The 23,775-nt window shown below is 44.6% G+C and overlaps 3 protein-coding genes across 3 annotated transcripts in view; 2 read left to right on the forward strand and 1 right to left on the reverse strand.

The window, feature by feature from the left end:
- Positions 1-1,716: 1,716 nt before the first annotated feature.
- PANX3 (pannexin 3) lies at positions 1,717-8,237 on the forward strand. Its single transcript, XM_047824235.1, has 4 exons — positions 1,717-1,897; positions 3,114-3,256; positions 5,899-6,113; positions 7,598-8,237. Exons 1-4 carry the CDS (start codon positions 1,717-1,719, stop codon positions 8,235-8,237), a joined length of 1,179 nt encoding a protein of 392 aa, XP_047680191.1.
- A 4,076-nt stretch (positions 8,238-12,313) lies between these two features.
- On the forward strand, positions 12,314-23,657 carry TBRG1 (transforming growth factor beta regulator 1). Its single transcript, XM_047877214.1, has 9 exons — positions 12,314-12,672; positions 14,365-14,435; positions 15,083-15,315; positions 15,895-16,031; positions 16,326-16,472; positions 21,683-21,780; positions 22,041-22,151; positions 22,512-22,654; positions 23,339-23,657. Exons 1-9 carry the CDS (start codon positions 12,523-12,525, stop codon positions 23,482-23,484), a joined length of 1,236 nt encoding a protein of 411 aa, XP_047733170.1. The 5' UTR covers positions 12,314-12,522; the 3' UTR covers positions 23,485-23,657.
- Positions 20,277-23,775, reverse strand: part of SIAE (sialic acid acetylesterase) — a 45,848-nt gene continuing 42,349 nt past the window's right edge. The window contains exon 11 of the transcript XR_007156161.1: positions 20,277-20,300. The gene's annotated coding sequence lies outside the window, so the exon portion shown is untranslated. The remainder of the gene's footprint in view (positions 20,301-23,775) is intronic.

Here is a 23,775-nt window from a genome sequence, read left to right on the forward strand (position 1 = left end):
CCTGTTCCCATGCCTGTCTCATTCCATTCAGCAAACACAGGGCAGCTCTAAATCAGAGTTGGCCTCTAACCTGGAGATGGAGACAGAGGCAGGCCCAGTCTAAACATTTGTGAGCCCAGGAAAAACAGTTTAAATAGAAGGCCACATACCATATACCTATACATTTTAAAGTTATAGATCAAGCTAACAAACTGTTAAATAAAGTATGTTCTGTCTGTCTGCCTTCACACACACACACACACACACACACACACACACACACCCTTCATAATGATCAGGAATGCCAGTTTTGAATTTAGAATCCCCAGACTCCTCAGATCCCTTCTTCGCAAACCAGCTAAGTCCCACATTGCAAGAAGTCTCACGATTGCATGTGTGGGCATCCCACGACTTCTAAATTCTATCCAAATCCCCACAACAAGCCATTTTTTAGGCCCAGGAGTGCTCACCACCAGCATGATCTACCCTTGGGAGGATGCACCTGAGGAAAAGACCTGTAAAGGCCCTGGAAGCAGGATGGGGCCACCTGGAGGGGGAATCACAGTGTCTCAGGCACTAGAAGAGTGGTCTAGAGCAGGTGCATGTGCTCTGAAAGGTCACAGCTCCTTAGCCCCATGGACACTTAGCCTGTGAGAAGGATTCAGCCAGAGGCAGCCAGTGTGAAGACCAAGGTCAGGGCCTCTCTTTGCCAAGTCTAGAAGTAGCACCAGAGACAAGAGTAAGTAGCCTGTGCTTTTCCACCCACCCAACTCCACCAAACTGAAATAAAGTTGACATTTGCGCTACACTTTATACTTTGCAAAGCACCTTCGCATACAATACTCTTAGTCAATCCTCACAAGCTTGTAAGATTACAACGTAAGATCATTTGATAGAGGAGAACACTGAGCCAAAAGTGACTTGCCTGAAGTCAGGCGATAAAAAAATGAGTACTGCTAGGTCTCCAGTGGGAGACTTTTCCCTGCAAATTTTAAAGGTCCTATTCTTTCCACTATTCAATACTGCCACCCATCTCCCAGCTTCCTACAGATTCAAAGGGGGCTAAAAAATACCAAAACAAACAAACAAAAATGTAAATATGCATAAATTGTAAATATGTGGCTGAAACATTGTAGGAAAAGACCAGAGGCCGGGAAGGAAATTCAACAGCAAATATAGAGTAGTTTCTGGGAAAGATCCTGGGCCCAAAGCAAAAATCACCAGCAAGACAAAGAATACTATGTAAGAGCAACAATCCTAGCTGGGTGTTGGGGGCTCCTCTCCCACGCAGACCACAAAATGAGGGCCTTCACCACATTTCAGCAATCTCCACCCAAATTCCACACCAATTACATGGGGGGGCCCTGGCTCCACAACTCTCCTTCTCTCCACCACCCCACCAAAAATACTTTATTAATGAGAGGGCAGCATAAAGCCACGGGACTCCATGTGCTCAGGGACAACCCAGAGAGAGCGGCCTGGCACCAGCCCCAGCTGAAGCCCGACCCTCCTCCAGTGAGGACCCACTAAGCTATGCCTCCCTCTAATTACCAGATGCCTGGCTCAGGGCCTGGCCAGTTATTTAGAGAACCAGTGCCTGCTCCTAGCACAGATCTCCGTGAGGCTGGGGCCGCAGGCACTGTCTGCTCAAAGCCAGCTGCCTGAAGCTGCCATCTCCCCACACCGCGGTCCTGGGACCCTTCCTGCGGCCTCTGCACCCCAAAGGTCAGCGGCACCATGTCACTCGCACACACAGCTGCAGAGTACATGCTATCAGATGCCCTGCTGCCCGACCGTAGGGGACCCCGCCTCAAAGGACTGCACCTGGAACTTCCCCTGGACCGCATGGTCAAGTTCATAACTGTGGGCTTCCCCTTGTTGCTGATGTCCCTAGCATTTGCCCAGGAGTTCTCTTCCGGTAAGTAGCCTCCAAGACCCAGTGTATGAGAGACCCCACTTTGTTTCACTCTTTGCATGGACTCCGGAGTGGCTCCCATATTGTCCATGTGTCATGACTTTGGCCTGGGCATTACCCAAAAAGCAGACTATGCATGAATTTAGGGCACCAGCAGAGCAGAGGCACCAAAAATTTTGAAAACCATTTCCGAACTTTTGTAGTAAAAATATGTAGCTTTAATTTCGGTATTAATATATTTTATGTCACTGCAATAATTAAACTTTTATTTTGATTTTCATATGGATCTAGAGAGATCAGGGCTCCATAATCTTTTCAGGACCTAGGACCGCTAAAGGTCTTAGTTGGCCATGCTTTAGATGAGTCTCTTACTGTCTCAGAGCCTTCTGCCTACTCTCCACCTCCAGGGTTTCTGATTTAAGGACATATGTTAAAAGACTGACATATCATAGGTGCTAAATAAATCCATTCCTTCTTTCCCACAGCCCGTGGCCACACACACACACACACACACACACACACACACACATTAACAAACACACAGACCTGGTGTTCTAGGCACTAGATTAACTCAGCAAATTTCCTACCTCTATTAAAGAAAAGGTGGACTTCCTGAGGATTGGGATTTCTGGCTTTCTTTTCTGGCTATACGATTAGCTTACTGTTTCCCAAAGAGGTATGTCAACCTCCCACTGCCTCTTCGTTCCCCCACAAGATGGAGAGAACCCTTGGTTCCCCCTGCCACCTCTCTCTGGAGAATCATGGAAAAACAAAACTCTCCCACCGAGCCCCTTCCCTTTCAGGACCTTCTGCTCACCTTTTCCCTTGATTGGGCTCAGAAACAGGCCATTAATCCTCTAAATTTTAGAACCTAAAAGATGCCAGTTCTCTCAGGAAGGAGAAGTCACCACCAAACCACAGGAGTGTGGGGCGCCCCTGCTGCCCGCGTGTCTGGGACTCCAAGGGAAGCTTTGAGAGGGAAGAACCCACGTCAAAGGGGAGCCAGTGCATTGAGGGAGCTGAGCCAAACAGGCCTATGGTGACGCTGCAGTGCACAACCTGAAACTGGGGCCTGGGAATCAGAAAGTGCCTGCCAGATAAAAAAAAACTGGCAGAGCTCTGGAGGCATCCCCTGGAAGGCTCTCAGCTGACAGTCCTCTGGGTCCCCATTCCTCCACTCCCAACTCCAGGCTGCCTCCAAGCTGTGTTCTTATTCCAGGGCCCCCCATCCGATGCTTCTCTCCCAGTAACTTCAGCATCCGGCAGGCCGCCTACGTGGACGGTTCCTGCTGGGACTCACTTATTCACCACGAACAGGATGAGCTTGGCCAGAACAAGATGAAATCCCTGTGGCCTCACAAGGTAAAGTAAGCTGGGCTCCATCAGGCTGCTTCGTGGCAGGGTGGAGCAGGCTAGAACCACATCATTATCTTCTCTCTTGCCTCTTTGCCACCCCACCCCATGTTTTTTTTTTTTTCTTTTGTCATTGACTCTCATGTTTCTTCAAATGTCTGGTGATCTTTGGTTGCCCACTTTTATCTGATTGGAAGCTTTGTGCCTATGGGTGAGGCTGGCTGACCAGCAGCCTTCTGTTTACAGTGAACCCTTCAGGCCATGTCACTGGGAAAACCTCAAATATCGGTATCTGTAATCCTTTCTCTTGGGCTGATTCCCAAAAAGCATCACTGGATCGTTAATTGTGTGGATCCAGGGTGGCAGTTGGTATTAAACTCGGTTACCAACACTCTAGGGACTCAACTGTGGGTCTCAGCACTCGGTATTCACTCAACTAACATGGTTCTCAAGTTTGTTCCCCTGCCCTCAAAGGACCCAAGTGCAGAAACTCTTTGGTTTAATGTTTCCAAAGAGCAAACCACAGGCGGATTGATTCTGCCGGCAGATGGAAAGGGCAGTCGCTTGACAAGTGCATCATATTATAGGGAAGATCTGTGGGCCTGTTTTTTCAATATTCCTGTTTGCAACCCCACCTGTACCCCCATTTTCAGACACACCTCATATCTGCAACTCTTGAGTCTTTCTAGTTCTGTGGTGCAAAAACAGCTTGCTTGGCCTGCCTCAACTCCCATCTCCCTACCCCCCCACACAGGCTGCTGTTTTCTAGCAGACGACTGCTTTCCAGTTTGCAACATTTTCTTGCTCTTGTCTCCCGTTTTCCTTGTCCTTGGAGAATTATGTCTTTTTTATCCCTTTAGTGCCACGCTAGTGGGGCTTCGTGAGGGAGCAGAAGTCGCGTGTGTGTCCAATTCACAATGTTGAATTAGAAGTCACTGGTGACATCTTTAAGTTATGACAATTTACAAGGCCTCAAAAGGCCACACAGGTCTGGGACCCAGGCAAAACTACAGACTTAATGGAAAGAGTTCATGGGGTGTCGGTCAGTGGAAGTGTTCAAACAGGATCCAGATGGCAACAAGGGCAAGATACTGCAGAGGGGATTCAAATGTGAAAAGAGTCAAACTGTCTGACCGCCAGGATTGCCTGAGAGCTCTTTAAACCCAGATTCTCTGGTTCCACTTCAAACCTACTGGAACAGAATCCCTGGGGGTGATGCTTATCTTCAAGAAATGCCATGTCTTAGAACAGGAATGAAAAGGTTCTAATTTTTCTCGTGGATTAGTATAGTTTTCCTAACATGTCTCTCGTGTTTAGTTCAGAAACACACACACGCACACACACACTTTCTTCCATCTAGCTGCAACCAAATATGCATCCTCCCTCTTTTTCTTCAAATTCTCCTCCAAAATAAAAGGCAACCGTTGTTCAGGAGAAGCTATAGTCAAGTAGTTCTTAAGGGAATGAGCTCCTAAATCAGACTGCCTAGTTCCTGATCCTGCTCAGCCATCCATGAGATGTATAACCCTGTACAGCTTACTTAACCTTTTCATGCCTCAATTTTCTTACCTGTAAAATAGAGATACTAATAGTACCTACCTGATAGCATCTTTGTGAAGAGCAAATGAAATAATGCATGTCAAGCACCTGGCACAAATGAGCTTAAAAAGCCTTTAACAAGTTGAGTTTTATGGGACGCCTGGGTGGCTCAGTCGGTTAAGCATCTGACTTCAGCTCAGGTCACGATCTCACGGTCCGTGAGTTCGAGCCCCGCGTCGGGCTCTGGGCTGATGGCTCAGAGCCTGGAGCCTGCTTCCGATTCTGTGTCTCCCTCTCTCTCTGCCCCTCCCCCATTCATGCTCTGTCTCTCTCTGTCTCAAAAATAAAAACGTTAAAAAAAAAAAAAAAAAAAAACAAGTTGAGTTTCTACTGTGGGTACAATAGCGGCCCAGCCCCTGTTGGGTGTGGTAGGGAAAAGTCCCTTACCTCAGGTGGTAAATTGTGTAGTTGAGGACACAAGACTCACCCATTCGTCAACATCAGCTTGTATACATACAGAACAGGAATAGCCCCAAAGTCTTCCAAGACAGTCTCTGGAGGGTCTAAGCCAAAGTCAGCCATGTTGAGGCGCCTGACTGGACTTTGAAAGCTAACAGACTCTGGGTGTCTGGCGATAAGAACTTGGAGGAGTCAAAGAAAGAGAGGTGGAAGATTAAGAAGGCAGACACTCTCCCCTAGGATGTGATGCCATGACCACTGCTGGCCATGGTCTCTGCTTAGCGACCCAGACTAACATGCATGGGGAACGGAGGGACTCTTGTGGTTCTCTGTCGCTCTCCCCCACCTTCTGTCTCCCTCTTTCCCTCCTTATATCCCTCTCCCTCCCCTTGTCCTCCCTGGGCTCCTACATACCTACACAGACCCCAGATCTGAGGAGTGCAGCTGGGGAACATGGAGATTCAGCAAACCTTCTCCTCTGGGCTTCAACATACTCAGCCAGGTCAGTAGACAGCCTTACGTCCGGGGCCCGTGGTGGCTCATTCCCCCCACCGCCTTCCTTCCCCGACGCAGGAAGCAGGGAATGAGAGCCCCTCTCTCAGAGCTCTCTCCACACACTGGGGCCCCCTCCTCAGCTCACTCTCACCCCACAGGCCCTGCCCTACTCCCTGCTGGCCTTGGCTGTGGTCATGTACCTGCCTGTTCTGCTGTGGCAGTATGCAGCCCAGCCGGCCCTCAGCTCGGATCTGCTCTTCATCATCAGCGAACTGGACAAATCCTACAATCGTTCCATCCGCCTGGTGCAGCACATGTTGAAGATCCGGCAGAAAAGCTCAGACCCCCATGTTTTCTGGGATGAGCTGGAGAAGTGAGTTGTCTCTCTCGCCCATTTCTGAAGGCCTCAGTTGAGCGTTAACATGGTGTGCAGGGTCATCGTCAAACTATCCTCTGTACCGTCCTTCTCATGAACCCAAAGAGTTGAACACGCCATCTCACTAACTTTCCATCATTTCTGTACAGGGAGGACAGAAAGGACTCTTCCTTAGTTTATAGGTGAACATCCTGCGTCACAAAGGGGTTAATCTCTCTAACGTACCACTTTTGTATACCATTCCCCTGCTCAGAACCTCCCCCCATGCCTGCAGGAAAAAACCCAAACTCTCCCACATATTTTCCCAAGGCCCTCTACTTTTTCACCCTCTGACCACCAAGTGACAGAAACCTCCCACTTTACCCAGGCAGTCTCCTCCTCTTCTCCTGATTAGCCATTCATGCCTAATTTGCTGTGGCCCCGGCACTGTTCTGGGTGCTCCAGACCCATCAGTGTGCCTTGTGTGTGTCAGAGGCAGGGGTGGGGAGGGGACAAAGGTATACCTACCCATATAGGGACTCACATTCTACGGAGGGGAAACAGACAACAAATAAACACAACACATAGCAAATCATATGGCAGAAGATAGGTGGTATGGGAGCGGGGGAGCAAAGCCAAGTATGGGGGTCAGGAAAGCTGCAAGGTTGTGGAGTGGTGCCATTTTAAACAGGGCAGCCGAGGTAGGCTCCACCAACAGGAGCGTTGAACTGAGCTTTGGAAGCATATTCTGTCTTGTGTGTGTGCACATTCTCTATCCTCTGAAAAACGTTCCTCTCCTGTGTGTCTTTCTGAACTCCATCCACCTCTCCATCCAGCTCCAAGACAATATTCTCCATAAAGGTTTCTGAACACTCCAGCCCGTGCTGGTAACTCTCTCCTAACTTGTACAACACCGTGGTTTGTATCCACCATTTTAGCAACAAATCAAGCACTACTATTATTTCCTATTGGCACCTTATCTGCCCCTTCCCCACAAGGCGGCCTGTAAGCTCCTTCAGGGCAGAGACTGGCTTACATGTGCCTGAACACCACAGCTCTCAACAAATATTTGTTAGCATGTTTATTTTTATAAAATGGGTGGGTTGGCCTAAAAATCATACACACAGTATACAGACCAAGCACCAGAACGTGGTTATTTAGACTCCCCGTCCAGTGCTAATTTAATACGCTTATTGCTTCCTAAGGATCCTGTTTCGGCTTACAGGTTTAGTCTGCTCTGCTGGGCAGAAATCCAGTGTGGCCATTTGTTATCCACTGATCATTCTCTGGGTTGACCACATTGCACTCATCAGCTGGAAAATTAAGACATACTCACACGTCTCTTTAGGGAGAGGGGTGGTTATGCTCCAGGAAGGCAGACTTTCATGTGAGCCAAGAATGCCACGTGGCATACACAGATTCCATTACTGCCCCATGTGGCTCTCTCAGATATGGTTCCAAATGGTCTCTCCTCACCCTGCCTCCTTTCTTCCCCTGCCCAGGGCTCGGAAAGAACGATACTTTGAATTCCCCTTGCTAGAGCGGTACCTGGCCTGTAAGCAGCGCTCACATTCCCTGGTGGCCACCTACCTCCTGAGGAACTCCCTCCTGCTCCTCTTCACCTCAGCCATCTACCTGTACCTTGGCCACTTCCACCTGGATGTCTTCTTCCAAGAGGAATTCAGCTGTTCCATCAAGACAGGCCTCCTAAGTGATGAGACCCACGTGCCCCATCTGATCACATGCAGGCTGACCTCTCTGTCCATTTTGCAAATTGTTAGTCTCTCCAGTTTAACAATATACACCCTATTGGTTCCAGTGATAATATACAACCTCACACGACTATGTCGGTGGGACAAACGGCTCCTATCCATCTATGAGATGCTGCCAGCTTTCGATCTCCTCAGCAGAAAGATGCTGGGATGCCCCATCAATGATCTCAATGTGATCCTCCTTTTCCTCCGAGCCAACATCTCTGAACTCAACTCTTTTAGTTGGTTGAGTGTCTTATGTGTTTTGAAGGACACGACCACCCAGAAGCACAACATTGACACAGTGGTCGATTTCATGACATTATTGGCTGGCTTAGAACCCACAAAACCTAAACATCTCACCCAAAGGGTGTGTGATGAAAATCCCTAGTTAAAAAACCGTGGAGCAAGAAATTTTATGGAAAGTAAAAATCTCTCTCCTTCTTCACAAGCCTCACACACTAAGGTACAAAAATACCCGCTTTAGAAATGCTAAGTGTGGATTCAGCTGAATCACATCCTGTATCATGTTTTCCTAAAGGTGAGAAGATAAAATCAACGCATGAAAACAAATCTGAAAGTTAGAGCTGAAGAGTCAAAGAACTAAAAAATTAGATCTAGAGCATTCTATGAGGATAGGGGGGGAAAAAAAACACCTAAAACTCAGCTGAAGTCTAGACATTCTATAAGGAAAGAAGGTGCTAAAGGCTATTTATGGAGGCAGGTTCTTCTCAGTATATGCACTCCATTGCCCTTCTGGAATGCACGCTCAGCTCAACCCAAAGAGCAAAAGGGCAATCTGTTAAGTGAATAAAAATGTGAAATGCTTCAGGTGTGGCCTGAAATCCTAGGAACTTGCTAGCTTGCTTTGTGGAAGTCATTGACCTTGCCCAAGTCCTGTGTGGCCTGCAGAGTGGGATAGAAGACAATGATGGCAGGACCTTTTTATCTCCTTTTGGGGGTTAGGCCAGCCTAGAACGAGGCCGGGGCCATGCATCAGCTAGGGGTGGAGCTCTGGGTTTTCTTCGTCATCTAAACCAGGGACCACTTCCCCAAGGGCTGGGATTATGGGCTTCTTCACAACTCTTGAGGGGCCCAGGCATGCTTCGAATACTCCAGGAGATGCCACACTCCTCCACTTACAGCCAGTCACTGAATAGTGACCATTAGAACTAAATGGGAAAGACAGGAAAGTGTTGTTGGGCCCTTTCTCTCTCTTCTTTATTACCCCCTCTTAGCTTCTAACTTCCATTCCTACATCTGAATTTAATGGAACCTTGATCTGACTTCCGAGGCCCTGCCCAGCCCACGATACCATGCTGTCTCTCATTTGATATTTCATTTATAGAGCTGCATATTTCTTCAGAGAATTTTTGTATGCACCATTTAGACCCTTCTTCATATAGGTAAGCAGAAAAATTACATTGCTCCCATGCTTCTCACAATGCTGAGCCTTTGAATATGCTGTTTCACTGCCCAAGATGCCCTCCCCCGTTCTTCACTGGCTGTCCACCAGCTCTCCTTCTGAGTCTGCCCAGACATATTTCCTGCAAGAAGGCTTCCCTATCTCCTCCCCTCTTCCCTAATTATGTGCTGCCATATCATTCAATACCTACCTCTGAGATAAAAATTCTTACACTGTATGAATATTGCCCACTCATTTGCCTTTTCCTCTTTAACAAGTTTCCTAAAGGTTGTATCATAGTGGGCACCAAATAAGTATTAATCTGAATAAGTGACTGAATTTTGCTCAACCATGTTACATTGTTTGGAGCACACAGACCCAGCCCCTAAATAATCTTGTATAAAAAAAGCTCTGTGGGGCAAGTGGCTGGCTCAGTCGACTGAGTGTCTGACTTCAGCTCAGGTCATGATCTCGCAGTTTGTGAGTTCAAGCTCCGCATCAGGCTCCATGCTGACAGCTCGGAGCCTGGAGCCTGCTTCGGATTCTGTGTCTCTCACTCTCTGCCCCTCCCCCACTCGCACTCTGTACCTCTCTCTCAAAAATAAACATTAATAAAAACTTTGTGCACAGAGATGCACTCCACAGCAATTGCTGAGCAAAAAGCCAAACAACATGGAAGTAATCATGTAAAATTATTATGCCGTAACTGGAATATTAAGCATTCATTTAAAATTATGTTTATGCTCCCGCTCTGTCTCTGTCTCTCAAAAAAAGAATAAACATTAATAAAAAAGTTGTAATTATGCTTATAAAGAAATCATAATAACACCACAAAATGATAATAAAGGTCAGTGAACAAAAAGGAAACATTATCTAACATATGAAAATGCATGAAGGTATTAAACACATACAAACGTTAAAAGTGGCTCTCCTTCACTGGGTGTTGTACGGAAACCAATTTGACAATAAATTTCATATACTGAAAAAAATTAAAATAAAAAAATAAAATAAAAGTGGCTCACCTTATGTGGCAACATTATGGATTTTTTTAAAAGCTTCTTTGTACTATATTTTCTAAATTTCTAAAACTTGCCCAAAATGCTTTATAAATTGTAAGTAAACGTTTCTACTGAAGAAAAAGTCATATTGTAATGCAAATTCCACTGAAATCCATTGGCTAGAGCGGCTTGAAAAGTAAAGGAATGAACACACTTTCCCTCCCACTAGGTATGAAACCTGTATATGAAGAGGAACAATGAAAATAAAGTCAGTCACAAAGCCTGCAAAGACAAAATACAGATGAACAGCAAATAAATCACGCAGTTGGCAAATAGGTTTTTTTTTTTAATTTTTTAAATGTTTATTTATTTTTGAGAGAGAGAGACAGAGCGTAAACGGGGGAGGGGCAGAGACAGAGGGAGACAAAGAATCTGAAGCAGGCTGTAGGCTCCAAGCTCTGAGCTGTCAGCACATAGCCGGATGCAGGGCTCTAAGGATGCAGGGTGAGATCATGACCTGAGCCCAAGTCAGAGGCTTAACCAACCAAGCGCCTATTTGCAGGCGCCCCTGCAAATAGGTTTAAAAAAAAAAAATCTCTTCCTGTCACTCAATTATCTTTTCTCAGGTTCCAAGAGCCAACCTACACTAGCAAAGACATGATTGTGGATATTTGATTGTGGATATTTTTTTTGTGGGCAGAAAATATTCCTGGCAGTTTCCAAAAATGTATCTATTATGGCTGCCTTGAGTATGGCTGTGAAAGCACACTGGCATCCTGAAGAGTTGCTCTGTTAAAACTCAGCCACATGCAACAAGGGCAGCTTTCATTATGGAAGGATATGAAAGAACTTTCATAAGACTTCTGTGTGAAAACCATTTTGTCTTGACCCTGTCACTATTTTTACAATAATCAGAAATGAAATAGCTGGGTCATCAATTCGAAACCTTTTTTTGAACTCTGATTGTTACTTACACACATTAGTGTTACATTTTTCTCCAGTAATTCACTGAATTTGTTTTAACTATGTACATACTTTAATTTCCATATACAACTCCAGAAGTCCACATTTTGACTGTCTAACGGTAATTATATTTTACACCAGTTTAGAACCCTCACTAGCCTCCCTTATTCTAAATAGTATATTCAGTTTTCAACGGAAAAACCTGTGACACACAGGCTTATTCAGCTAGTTAGTGGCATTGCTGGAATAAGAATACAACAAGCCTTTTGAGCATCCAACTCCTGACTTTGGCTCAGGCCGTGATCTCACAGTTCATGAATTGGAGCCCAACTTCGGGCTCCGTGCTGACAGTGCTGACTGAGCCTGCTTGGGATTCTCTCTCCCTTCTCTCTGCCTCTCTCTCAAAAGTAAACTTAAAAAAAAAAAAAAAATACAAGCGTTTTGTCTTCCAGACCTGAGCATTTACCAGCACTGCCTCCTAAAAATTGCCTACCCTCCTTATTTGAGGATTTTAGATAGACCTTGGTTACAAAGTTAGCGCTAAGTTAATATAGGTAGAGGTCCAGAAACATACTTTTGGTTTCATCAGGGAAACATTTACTGAGTGCCTACTTAGTGCTAGCTCGTTATTAAAACTCTTCTCTTCCCTATTAGGGCCTAACTTGAAGGGGCAGAAGCCTTTTTTCTAGTCACCAGTGTTGTCCCAGATCCTAGTTAAATCTCGGCCTCATAGGCTTTCGGGAAACCTTTATGCGAGCTGTATACTGGAAAGCCGCAGTCCCAACACAGGCTTTCAAGTGCGTCCCACATTTCGGGAAGACCCGTTAGGGAGTGTGGAAAACTGGAGCTGAAAGGCGGTGGGCTGGGGAAGCGTGTGGGAGATTCGCGCCGGCAAGATTTCGGGGCTTTTAGCCGTTAGCTCCACAGTAATACTCCTCAGCTAAAGACACAGCAGCGAGACACCGAGTCGGCTCTTCGGTCGCCTGCACCCGCCCCTCCCTGCTCCAGACCGCAGATCCGCACATCCCAGACCACCCCAGGCTCAGAGCCCCGGAAGTTACTCGCGGCCGGCGCCGTTACGTAACTTCCGGGCGGGGCTTACTTCCGAGGCAGACGCGGAAGTGCTGGGAGGCCCGGTGGCCGAGGTCGGTTGCCGGACTTCTGGCCCGGCCTTTCGCCTTGGGAAAGTTCTGGAGGGGTAGATTCCTAAGAAGCCGGCTTCCGGCAACCCAGACGAGACGAAGCCGGCGCTCCTCGGCCTGGGAGCCGATGCCGGCCGCGCCCTGGAGGCCCCGTAGCGGGGCCGGACGATGAGCCTGCTGGGCGGCCCGGCCTCCTCGCCGCGGGCCCCGCTGCAGTCCAGTAAGGCCAGGATGAAAAAGCTCCCGAAGAAGAGCCAGAACGAGAAGTACCGGCTCAAGTACCTGCGGCTGCGCAAAGCAGCCAAAGCCACCGTGTTTGTGAGTCAGAGTGTCGCTCGGCCCTTCTCCGCCTCGACACTCCTAATTCGCGAAATCTTTCCCCACACCGTTCCCCTCCCAGAGTGGCCGAATCAGTAGTGTTAGCTTTTGCAGTACACGTTACTTCTCGTTAGCCTTGTGTCCTTGGGCACCTTAGCTAATTTCTGTACTCTTCTGTTTCCTGAAGAGAGCTAACTGCCTTTCAGAGTCGTGAAGATTTAATTGAGGAAAGTAAAATGCTTGACATCTGGAAGATGTGCCAGTCTGTTTCAGTCATCGTTCTTACCACGAAACTCTTGGGAAGGCGTTTGATTCTCAAGAGAACCCTAGAGTGAGGCACTGTTTTTAAAAATGGCATCACCGAAACCCCAAGAGATGACTTGTGCAAGGGCGCTGTGTCCCAGCCCTGATTCCTGGTCCTAGTGTCTTCAATACTTCGACTACACAGCCTTATTTCCCAAGCACCCCAAATCCGCATAACAGACCTCTGCCCTAAACAGGCTCACAAAACTTTAAATAATTCCCCCCACCCCCGCCCCCTTCTAACCTCTCTAGTCTCTCAAATATTTCTGCTGTTCTTTTATTGTAGAGGCACTGAATTCATTGAATAAGTGAACTGACCTGCCAGCCACAACTTTGTGTTCTGGCATTCTGGCTTGCTCGAGCTTGCCTCAGTGCTGGGAAACAGGGAATGGAGTCCTCACTTTTCAAATGTGCCTCCGTGTCTGAATCACCACCTTAAACTCTTCTTTCTACCACAAGTTTGCACATATCTCCACTTTTTTAGAAGCATAAGGAAAGGTTTGGAAATTAGAACATTCATTCCCAAAGCATTTATTTAGCACTGGCTGTGTGCACTGGAGAGACATGAAAAAAGTAGAATTAAGAGGACTTGATACTTAATTGACCGCTCATTTTCTTTTATGCTCTACATGTCGGATATCCCTAAAGTCTGTGTTCTTAAGATGTTGATTCCATTCAAGTACTTGAAGTAGGCTTTGTGAAGAAAAGGGATATCGCTTTGAACATTCATATTTTGAGCTCTCACTTGAGGAATGTCCAGATGAGAATATTTCCTTTACAACTGATGCTTGGGAAATAGCTTGAGTCAGAGAGTCAGATGATACTTGAATACACATAAGTAGATTATGAAGTTTTAAGAATTTTTCATACCAGAGTTGATTTTATTTTGTCCAGTTGTCCTTTTAAGGTTCATATTGCATGGGTGTTTTGGGGTTAGCAAAGCTTGGTTTTGTTATCTCCCCAAGAGTCAAGGCCCTTGGGAATGGACATTTCTCATATTTGTAAGGTTTAAATTGAAGCCTGTATGGATTTCAGCAGGATGCCCTTTTCTCTGCCAAAGTCTACCCTAACTAGGGTGATCATACATCTTGGTTTGCCTAGGGCAATCCTAGTCTACCATACTATTCTCGAATAATAATTAATAGCACCCCTTTTTCACTCTGAGGTGCCCCAGTTTCAATAAATTATGTAATGACCTTGCCCATAATGGAATTTGACTCTACCTTTACCTATAGGTTTTCTTAATAGTTGGTCTGCAGGGTAGATTAACTTGTTCCTCTCACCCAGCAACACAGACTTCTTGGTTTGAAACATAGCTTCTCTTCCCAGCGTAATACTTTGATCTTTTATTCTCTATATGTGATTATACCCAAAAATCTTTTCTTAAAGGAAAATGCTGCTATTTGTGATGAAATTGCTCGTCTTGAGGAAAAATTTCTTAAAGCAAAAGAAGAAAGACGGTGAGCTGCCTTCGTGTTGTGTTCAGAATCCCATTTTCAGTGATTGATATGGTGTTACTGCTCTGGGGATTTTTCTCCAGTGGAAATTTTATGTATTACACAGCCCATTGGCTCTGATCAATGCCGAGAAACTCACAACCTCCGGTTTTGGTTCCCATTTACCCAAGTCGTGTTGGACCATGGTGATGAGACAGCACCTCTATTCACCTTTCTGACACGGCCCTCTTGCCACATCTCATAAGCTATCATCTTATAACTGCCCAGTTACAAAAGACAAGGGATAAAAGAAACTACCTCTCATTCCACAGATATTTATTCAGTATGTACTATATTCTGTGCAAAGCACAGTGGGTATGTATAATTCATACCTAAGGAGATCGTGGTACGTTCCCTCCAGAAGCATAATACCTTTCAACATCAAGGTAGAGGAACCCTCCAGATGCAAGAGAGATAAACTACAGTCCTTATCTTTGGCTTCTTGAGGAAGTGTCCTCTGGAGCCTCTTATTCCCTGGGTCCAAGAAGAACCTTATTTTTATGAGTATAATAATCTTTATATAATTCTGGCTTTTCCACTACTTAAGTAAAATACTGAATTGAGATAAAATAGAAGTTCATACCTCTGCTCCCTTTCCTTCCCAACCTCAGGTATTTGCTAAAGAAGCTCCTCCAGCTTCAGGCTCTAACTGAAAGCGAGGTACAGGCCGCAGCGCCTTCCCACAGCTCCAGTGTGCCCCTAACTTACGGTGTGGCCGGCTCTGTGGGAGCCATACAGGGAGCTGGGCCCATCTCTGGGCCCAGCGCTGGGGCTGAGGAACCGTTTGGGAAGAAATCCAAGAAGGAGAAAAAAGAAAAAGGCAAAGAGAACAACAAACTGGAAGGTACCTTGGGGAGACGATAGTTGTCCCGGTGGCTCCACGACTAATGACAAAGACCTGGTACTAACTGGTAGACACACACGGCCACAGATATACTTAAACCCTCATTTGGTCCCTTAGCTGCCCTAATAGCCCTTGGAAAGAAAGTGTATTAGAGCCACATTGGGTGGAGGAATTCTAGTCAGACCTGGTTAAATGGAAGGGAGCAGGCTAAGGCCTCCCCCTTCTCCCACACCCCCAACTCTCTGGGTTGCCTTCAGTTCAGTGTTTCCTAGAGGCAGGGAAATGGGCTAGGTGGCCTTTTGAGCACACGGATGGCTTGGGAAATTTCTGATCGGATAAATGAAGAGGCCTTAAAAACTGCAAGGCTTTTAGGTCCTCAGCATTGATACTAAAATTAGCCATTGCCAGGTGGGTGGGTTAAAAAGATACTCCGGGCTTTGGGGAAAAAGTCCCATGTGCCCATTCAGAGTGTACAGAACCAGGATTGGCGTATTGTTCTTAGCATTCACGTGTAAATTTTTCCCTTCCCCTCAGCATTGGGAGGGGCTTAAAGTGGGTGACCCCAGATTTGCGTTTCAGTTCTGAAGAAAACATCCAAGAAAAAGAAAATGGAGGGAGGTGCTCGCAAGCTGGTTCAGCCCATTGCCCTGGATCCCTCAGGACGGCCTGTGTTCCCCATCGGACTGGGGGGTCTAACAGTATATAGCCTGGGGGAGGTGAGTGAGACCAGCGATATATAGAGAGGAGAATCAGAAATATGGGAATGGGGTTGAGCCTTCCCTCCCTGTTCCCATCAGCAGCAGCCCCTTGCTGATCCAGACCAACCCCAGAAAATCTCCAGTCCCTAGGAAACCAGGTCAGTTTTGTCTGCTGCGCAGCTGACACACTTTCTCTCTGTGATTCGAGTCACTCTTTGCGGCCCCAAAGTGGTTTTAAAGGCTACCACGGTACACTGGACTTCTGAATTCTCTAGTGACCTCAGTCGCAGAGTGGGGGAATCTTTTTTATAGATCATCACCGACCGACCTGGCTTCCATGATGAGAGTGCCATCTACCCTGTTGGCTACTGCAGTACTCGGATATATGCCAGCATGAAGTGCCCAGACCAGAAGTGTCTGTATACCTGTCAGATCAAGGATGGTGGCATGCAACCCCAGGTACCCACTCGATTAACAGCTACTGGGTTTTGTTTTGTTTTGTTTTTTGAGACCCTTCTCTGTGACAGCCACTTACTAGATATCACCCGTTCTGACACTCCCAGTACATGCTGTATAATAACCATTTGGGTAATGCCAAGATGCAGAAAAGCGATTGGCCCCAAGTCAAACCTTTGTTAATAAGTGCTTGAGCTGGGATTTGAGTCTATCTGTCCGACTCTCATACTGAGGCCCTTCCCTTTGAACCCTGCTCCTTGTACTGTTGCTATGGTGACTGTGGGAGGCTGAGCAAGCATGCTTATTTGTGAAGTGCAGGCCTATATACAAGAAAGATTAATTTGATATTCTGCCATTTCAAGTAGGACAAAAATGGAGGTAGCAAAGAAACTGCATATTGGTTTCTGGTCGCATACACTCTTAAGGACCTGGGAGATGTGAACCTTAGTCTTTTTAAAACAATTTTTTTTAACGTTTATTTATTTCTGAGACAGAGAGATAGAGTGTGAGCGGGGAGGGGCAGAGAAAGAGGAAGACACAGAATCCGAAACAGGCTTCAGGCTCTGAGTTGTCAGCACAGAGCCCAACGCAGGCCTTGAACTCATTAACCATGAGATCAGGACCTGAGCCGAAGTTGGACGCTCAACCAACTGAGCCACCCAGGCGCCCCGAACCTTAGTCTTATCAAATACTTTTGTTCATCCTTCTCGCTGCTGTGATGCAAGGGAGTTCGTTTTCCCCACCCATCACCTCTGGTCATTGGGAAAAAAATAAACCAGTTTCAAAGTTCCAGACTTCTCTGTCTGATGTTACAGATCACTAGAAAGTTGGGTGGAAGGAAGTAGACACAGGGAAGGGAACCTCTAAGCAGAAGCTGAGAGCCTGCTGCCACATGTGGATAATACTGCATCGCTCCTCTCCTGGTTAGAGTGCTATTAGATGCATCTGAGTGTTCAGATGACCTGGCCATGCAGGAGTTCTGTTTAGAAAGTACTGTAACAGGGGGTGCCTGAGCAGCTCAGTCAGTTCAGCATCTGACTTTGGCTCAGATCACAGTCTGAGGGTTCATGGGTTCGAGCCCCATGTCGGGCTCTGTGCTGACAGCTCAGAGCCTGGAGCCCGCTTCGGATTCTGTGCTTCCCTCTCTCTCTGCCCCTCCTCTGCTCATGCTCTCTCTCCCAAAAAAAAAATTAAAAAAGTAATAATAAAGTAAAAATAAAGTACTGTAACAGACTCCTATGGTAGTAGTATACCATATTTATTTATGACAAATTTATAAATTCAGTACAAATCTAATAAAAATTCTAATAGAATTGTCATGGATATTGACAAACTGCTTCTTAATTTCTTGAAGACAAATTGCTAAAATATTTGTGAAAAGAAGAGTTTGTGTGGGTTTTAGGTGTTTTGCTTTGCTTTGTTTTTTAGCTGATTAATCCTTCTGGACATTATTTTCAGGTATATTGTGAGCCTTAATTTTTTTCCAACTAACATCAAGTGTTATCTCTAGTATATACTAAAAGTATGTAGACAATTCTTTTTCATCTCTTTGTCTGTAAATGCTAATATGAACTTTAATTTCTTTAGCTTTATAGAATGTTTCATACTATATCTTAAAACAAAATATGGAAGAATATTTTTATAATCTTAGAGTGAGGTGAAAGCTTTTCTTGAGTGAGGCATGAAATGTGGACACTATGAAGGAGAATAGATTGGACTGTTAAAGACTTAATGAACAACAAAAGATACATAATCCAAGTTAAAACTCAAGCAAAAAAAAAAAAGGAACAAAGTATGTAGCAGTGGATTAATATCCAGATAAAGTGTTCCTCTGGTCAAATACAAAAAGCAATCAAATACAACAGGTATCAGTTGAAACTGTGCAGATGGTTGGTAAGAACAGACCTCATTAGCAATTAGAGAAATGGAGATAAAACGATTTTGCTCATAGGCAAACAGCAGAGAGATTGATAATATTGAGTGTTGGCCAGAGTGTAGGAAAACAAGTAAGCATTAGCTTGAGTGAAAACTTGCAGTCTTTTGGAAGGCAACTTGGCAATATCAACAAGTTTGGTATGTGTATCCTTGACCCAGGATACTGCTAGGTGTTGAAGTATTTCCTAGAGAGATGTGCAAATGTGAACAAAAGAGTTACATGTAACAATCTACATTATGGTATTGTTTGTAATGGCAAGAAATTAGAAATCGCTGAAATGCCCATCAGGAGGAGAATGGTTAAAAATAAGATTTATCCACCTTACGTCATATTATGTAGCAGTTAGAAGAATGAAGTACAGTTACACATACTAACAGGGAAAGCTCTGCGAGACCAAAATATGAGATTTTGGCCTTTTAATTGCTCTTTGTGCAAAATAGAATAGTGTGCACACAGTATAAAAGATTGGAATTTGGGGTGCCTGGGGAACTCAGTCAGTTAAGCATGGGACTGACTCGATTTCAGCTCAAGTCATGATCTCATGGTTTGTGAGATCAGGCTCTGTGCTGACAGTGAGCCTGCTTGGGATTCTCTGTCTCCCTCTCTGTCTGCCCCTCCCCCACTCACTGTCTACTCTCTTTCAAACTAAATTAAAAAAAAAAAAAAGATTGGAATTGACATGACCAGTACCAAAAAGAGAGCAGTCCTGGAATATTTGAAGATAATTGCTCACAGTTTTTTCCATAAATTAGCTGAGAAATAAATATAAACCCTCAGTATCTTAAATTTGCAACATATGTCATTAGTTGAAGTAACAAAACCACTGACTAAAACTACAAGATAATTATTATTGACAAAAATAAAAGAGCTCTAAAATTTGATACAGTAAAATTGAAGTAATAACTGCAGAAGAAAACTAACAGCAGGAGAAGCCATACTCAGTAAAGTATATTTTGGATTCTAAAAAATGATTAATCACATTATTCTTTGAAAGTATACAGAAAATAAGTAAATCCTGTTTGGGATAATTTCATTAAGGTAAACATTGAAAAACGGGATACTGTTTTGGTTTTTAAGTTTTTATTTAAATTCTAGTTAGCTAACACACAGTGTAGTATTGGTTTCAGGAGTAGAATTTAGTGATTCCATCACATGCATATAACACCCGGTGCGCATCACAAGTGCCCTCCTAAATACCCATCCTGCATTTAACCCATCTCCCACCCATGTTCCCTCTAGCAACCCTCAATTTTCTAGAATTAAGAGTCTGTTTTATGGTTTGCCTCTCTTTTTCTTTCCCCTATGTTCATCTGTTTTGTTTCTTAAATTCCACACATTAGTGAAATCATATGGTATTTGTCTTTCTCTGATGGACTTACTTCGCTTAGCAAAATACACTGTAGCTCCGTGTTGCAAATGGCAAGATTGCATTCTTTCGATGGCTGAGTAGTATTCCACGGTGTGTATCTACCACATCTTCTTTATCCATTCATCAGCCAATGGACGACATTTGGCTCTTTCCAGAGGCATCGGGGTGCATGTGCCTCTTCAAATCAGTATTTTTGTATCCTTTGGATAAATACCTCGTAGTGCAGTTACTGGGTTGTAGGGTAGTTCTATTTTTAATTTTTTGAGGAACCTCCATACCGTTTTCCAGAGTGGCTGCATCAGTGTGCATTCCCACCAGCAGTGTTAAGGTTTCCCTTTCTCCACATCCTCACCAACACCTGTTGTTTCCTGTGTTGTTAAATTTGGCCATTCTTACAGATGTGAGGTGATAGCTCACTGTAGTTTTGATTTGTATTTCCCTGATGATGAGTGATGTTGAGCATCTTTTCATGTGTCTGTTGGCCATCTTAGGTCTTCTTTGGAAAAATGGATACTGTTTAACTGAACTTTAATGAAAAGAACACTAGTCAGGGAATTTAATTGGCTAAGTATTTTCTATGCAAAAATTCATTGAACTTAGAGAAAACTGGTCAAGGAATTAAGTTGGCTAGATAGTATTTATTACAAAAATACTTTCTTGGCAAAAATTCTTCAGTATTAGTAGAATTTCGAGTTGAGGGTTATTTTTTATGTATATAGTCAAGATATTTTGCAATTTAAAAAATGGGGCCTGGAGTCAGAATGGCCTTATTCCTCCTAGATATTACAAAGTAAATATAAGATTAAATTATCTTATTTGATCTCATGTATTTTTATTTATTTTTCAAATATAATTTACTATCAAAATGACTAACATACAGTGTGTAAAGTGTGTTCTTGGTTTTGGGGGTAGATTCCCGTGGTTCATTGTTTACATACAACACCCAGTGCTCATCCCAACAAGTGCCCTCCTCAGTGCCCATCACCCATTTTCCCCTCTCCCCCCCCCCCCCCGCCCCCACATCAACCCTCAGTTCGTTCTCTGTATTTAAGAGTCTCTTATGGTTTGCCTCCCTCCCTCTCTGTTTGTAACTATTTTCCCCCTTTCCCTTCCTCTATGGTCTTCTGTTAATTTTCTCAAGATCTACATACAAGTGAAAACATGATATCTGTCTTTCTCTGACTGGCTTATTTCACTCAGCATAATACTTTCCAGTTCCATCCACATTGCTACAAATGGCAGGATTGCATTGTTTCTCATTGTCAAGTAGTATTCCATTTTATATATAAACCACATCTTTATCCATTCATCAGTTGATGAACGTTTAAGCTCTTTCCATAATTTGTATATTGTTCATGTTATTTTTTCTTTTAATTTTGCTAAAAATTTTTTATTCATTTTTGAGAGAGAAAGCATGAGCAGGGAAGGGGCAGAGAGAGAGAGGGAGACACAGAATCTTAAGCAGGCGCCAGGTTCTGAGCTGTCAGCACAGGGCCTGATGCGGGGCTCAAACCCACGGACCATGAGATCATAACCTGAGCTAAAGCTGGACGCTTAACCGACTGAGCCACCCAGGCGCCCCCTATTGTTCATGTATTTTTAAAGTACCATTTGTATTTGTACTTATAGATGTAAGTAAGTGGATAGGAAAGGTGTGTAACAAATTAAGTGTGGACTTGTGGAGAGCAGTCACAAGGTGTTTAGAACTGAAACAGTTAAAGGACTCTCTGTGTTTTCTTGGATTTGTTTGAATTTGTAACGGCACTCTAGGAAATTGGACCCACCTTCTAATATCATATACATCAGCTTCAAGTGCTAGAGTGAAGAAATAGTTATAGAAGTAGTGTGGCTTTCTCTCTACTATTCCCTCTTTCAAAGTTGATCTCATTGCTCCTTTATCTTTCTCAGTTTGAAATTGTTCCCGAAGATGACCCCCAGAATGCCATTGTCACCTCTTCTGCAGATGCCTGTCATGCAGAACTGCTCAAGACCATAAGTATTACTATGTAAGTTGAAGCTTGAAGACCGTCTAAATAGGTCACTTGTGGTACAATGAGATTTTCCTTGCTTTTAATGTATGGAGATCCCTAATTTTATAGAAAGGTATCCTGCGTCGTTTAGATTTTTTACCAGAAATCCAATGGATTTCTCCAGAGTATCCAAGTCAAGAAAGTTTGTTCTCTCCATTCATACCCACGTTCCATTCCTAAAGCCATTCTCATCTCCCTCTAAACTTTGAAACTACCACCCTCCCTCTCCTATTTAGGGGGAAACTAATGCCCAACCTGCTTCCATCTGGAGCTGAGTTTTTTGGGTTTTCTCACCCAACTATTCACAACCTGATCCAGAGTTGTCCAGGAGCTCGAAAATGTATCAAGTAAGTTACTGCTTTGCTCGTTGTTACGCTGTGTTCTGCTTCTGTCTTCAAAGCAGGCTTGCTCCTTTGTGTGCCTCAGTATTGGTCCTCCTAGCCCTCTGGACAAGGGGCAGAAGGCAGTACCCCACTGTACTAGAATTATCATTTTCTGTGTCTACCATGACAGCAAAAGGGTTGGGAAATCCTGCAGGATAACGTCTCACTAAATGTGCCTATCTTCTCTTAGTGTTTTCATTAATGTGATTCTTAAATACATATGGGAAAGATTACAGAAAAAACATACCTGATCTCTTTGGAAGTAAGAATGGGTTATTGTGGCTAACAGACAGCTCTTGATAACGATGCCCTTTGATCCTGCAGTTACCAGTGGGTGAAGTTTGATATATGGAAATCTGGAGATGGGCAGCCGCCCCAGGGACCGCTAGAGGATGATGCAAGTATAAGCTTTGAAGCCTTTCAGAGACAGGCCTTTGATGAAGATCGTACTGATCCCATTCTGCAAGGTAGCTTAGTTTTCCCTTCCCGGTTTGAAAATTGACTATTTTTAGACTGCTGTCTGCTCCTCATGGGTAGCGGAGTACTCCAGAGAGCTGGGCAGTCAGTGATAGAAACTTACGCTGCTGGGACCACGGAGACTCCCAAGTATGAGGATGGGCCGCCCTGCGGGGCTCTCCAGCAGCACTTGCAGGGGTGACAGGGAGTGGCTGCCATCACAGTGAGGCAGGGCCCACAGAGAAACCAGGCTTTCTCGTTTTCCCACCTAAAACAGACCTAATCGGAACTGCAGAGGAAAGTTGACTGCTCAGGACAAGAATTTCATGTGAAGTGAAGGGGAGCAGATGATGGCCTTGGTCCTGCCTGTGTTGGGTGGGTTCCCTCCCACAGATGGGTGGAGCTCTCAGGGGATCTGGCGTTGGGTCACATAGGCAGAGCTCTGGACTAGAAATCATAGAATTAAAACCCTCATTTTTTGTCTGTATACTATATAACCCTAGACAAAACACTTAATCTATTTTGGCCACAGTTTTCTTTGTCGTAAAAGTCAATTTCTGTCCTATCTTACCAAGCAAGGGCAAAATTAGGCTGACAGGGGCAAGAGTGTTAGGTACTGAAAGGACATTCACGTGTGGGATCAGTCCCTTGAGACTCCCAGGCAGCAATGGAACTGAAGGAATTTTCTTCTCCAGGATCCTTGGACCTTCCAGAGCTTCAGCCCACGGCCTTCGTGTCTTCTTATCAACCCATGTTCCTGACGCATGAACCCCTGGTAGACACTCACCTACAGCACCTGAAGTCTCTGTCCCCGTGTAGCCCAACTCAGTCTTCAGATTGATCAGGAAGGGGTCAGATGCCACATCATTTAACTTAAAACTTAGAATATGGAAGAAGGCAGCAGTTCAGGAACGAAGGAGATACACATTTTGTTGCAGAGGTTCCTGTGGTGACAGTGTTCCCTTGGAAAAACTGCAGCTGCTTTATTTTTAGCAATAAATTTCTCTTTACAAATCTGCTTATTTTCATCTCATTGTGATCAGGATTTTTTTTCTTTCTTTCTTTGTTTCTTTTTTTTTTTTTTTTGCTTAGCTCTGCCCGAAGTGGTAGAGCAAACCTAAGTGTTCTATAA

The sequence above is a fragment of the Prionailurus viverrinus genome, chromosome D1, assembly GCF_022837055.1.
Source record: "Prionailurus viverrinus isolate Anna chromosome D1, UM_Priviv_1.0, whole genome shotgun sequence".
Classification (NCBI taxonomy): domain Eukaryota; kingdom Metazoa; phylum Chordata; class Mammalia; order Carnivora; family Felidae; genus Prionailurus; species Prionailurus viverrinus.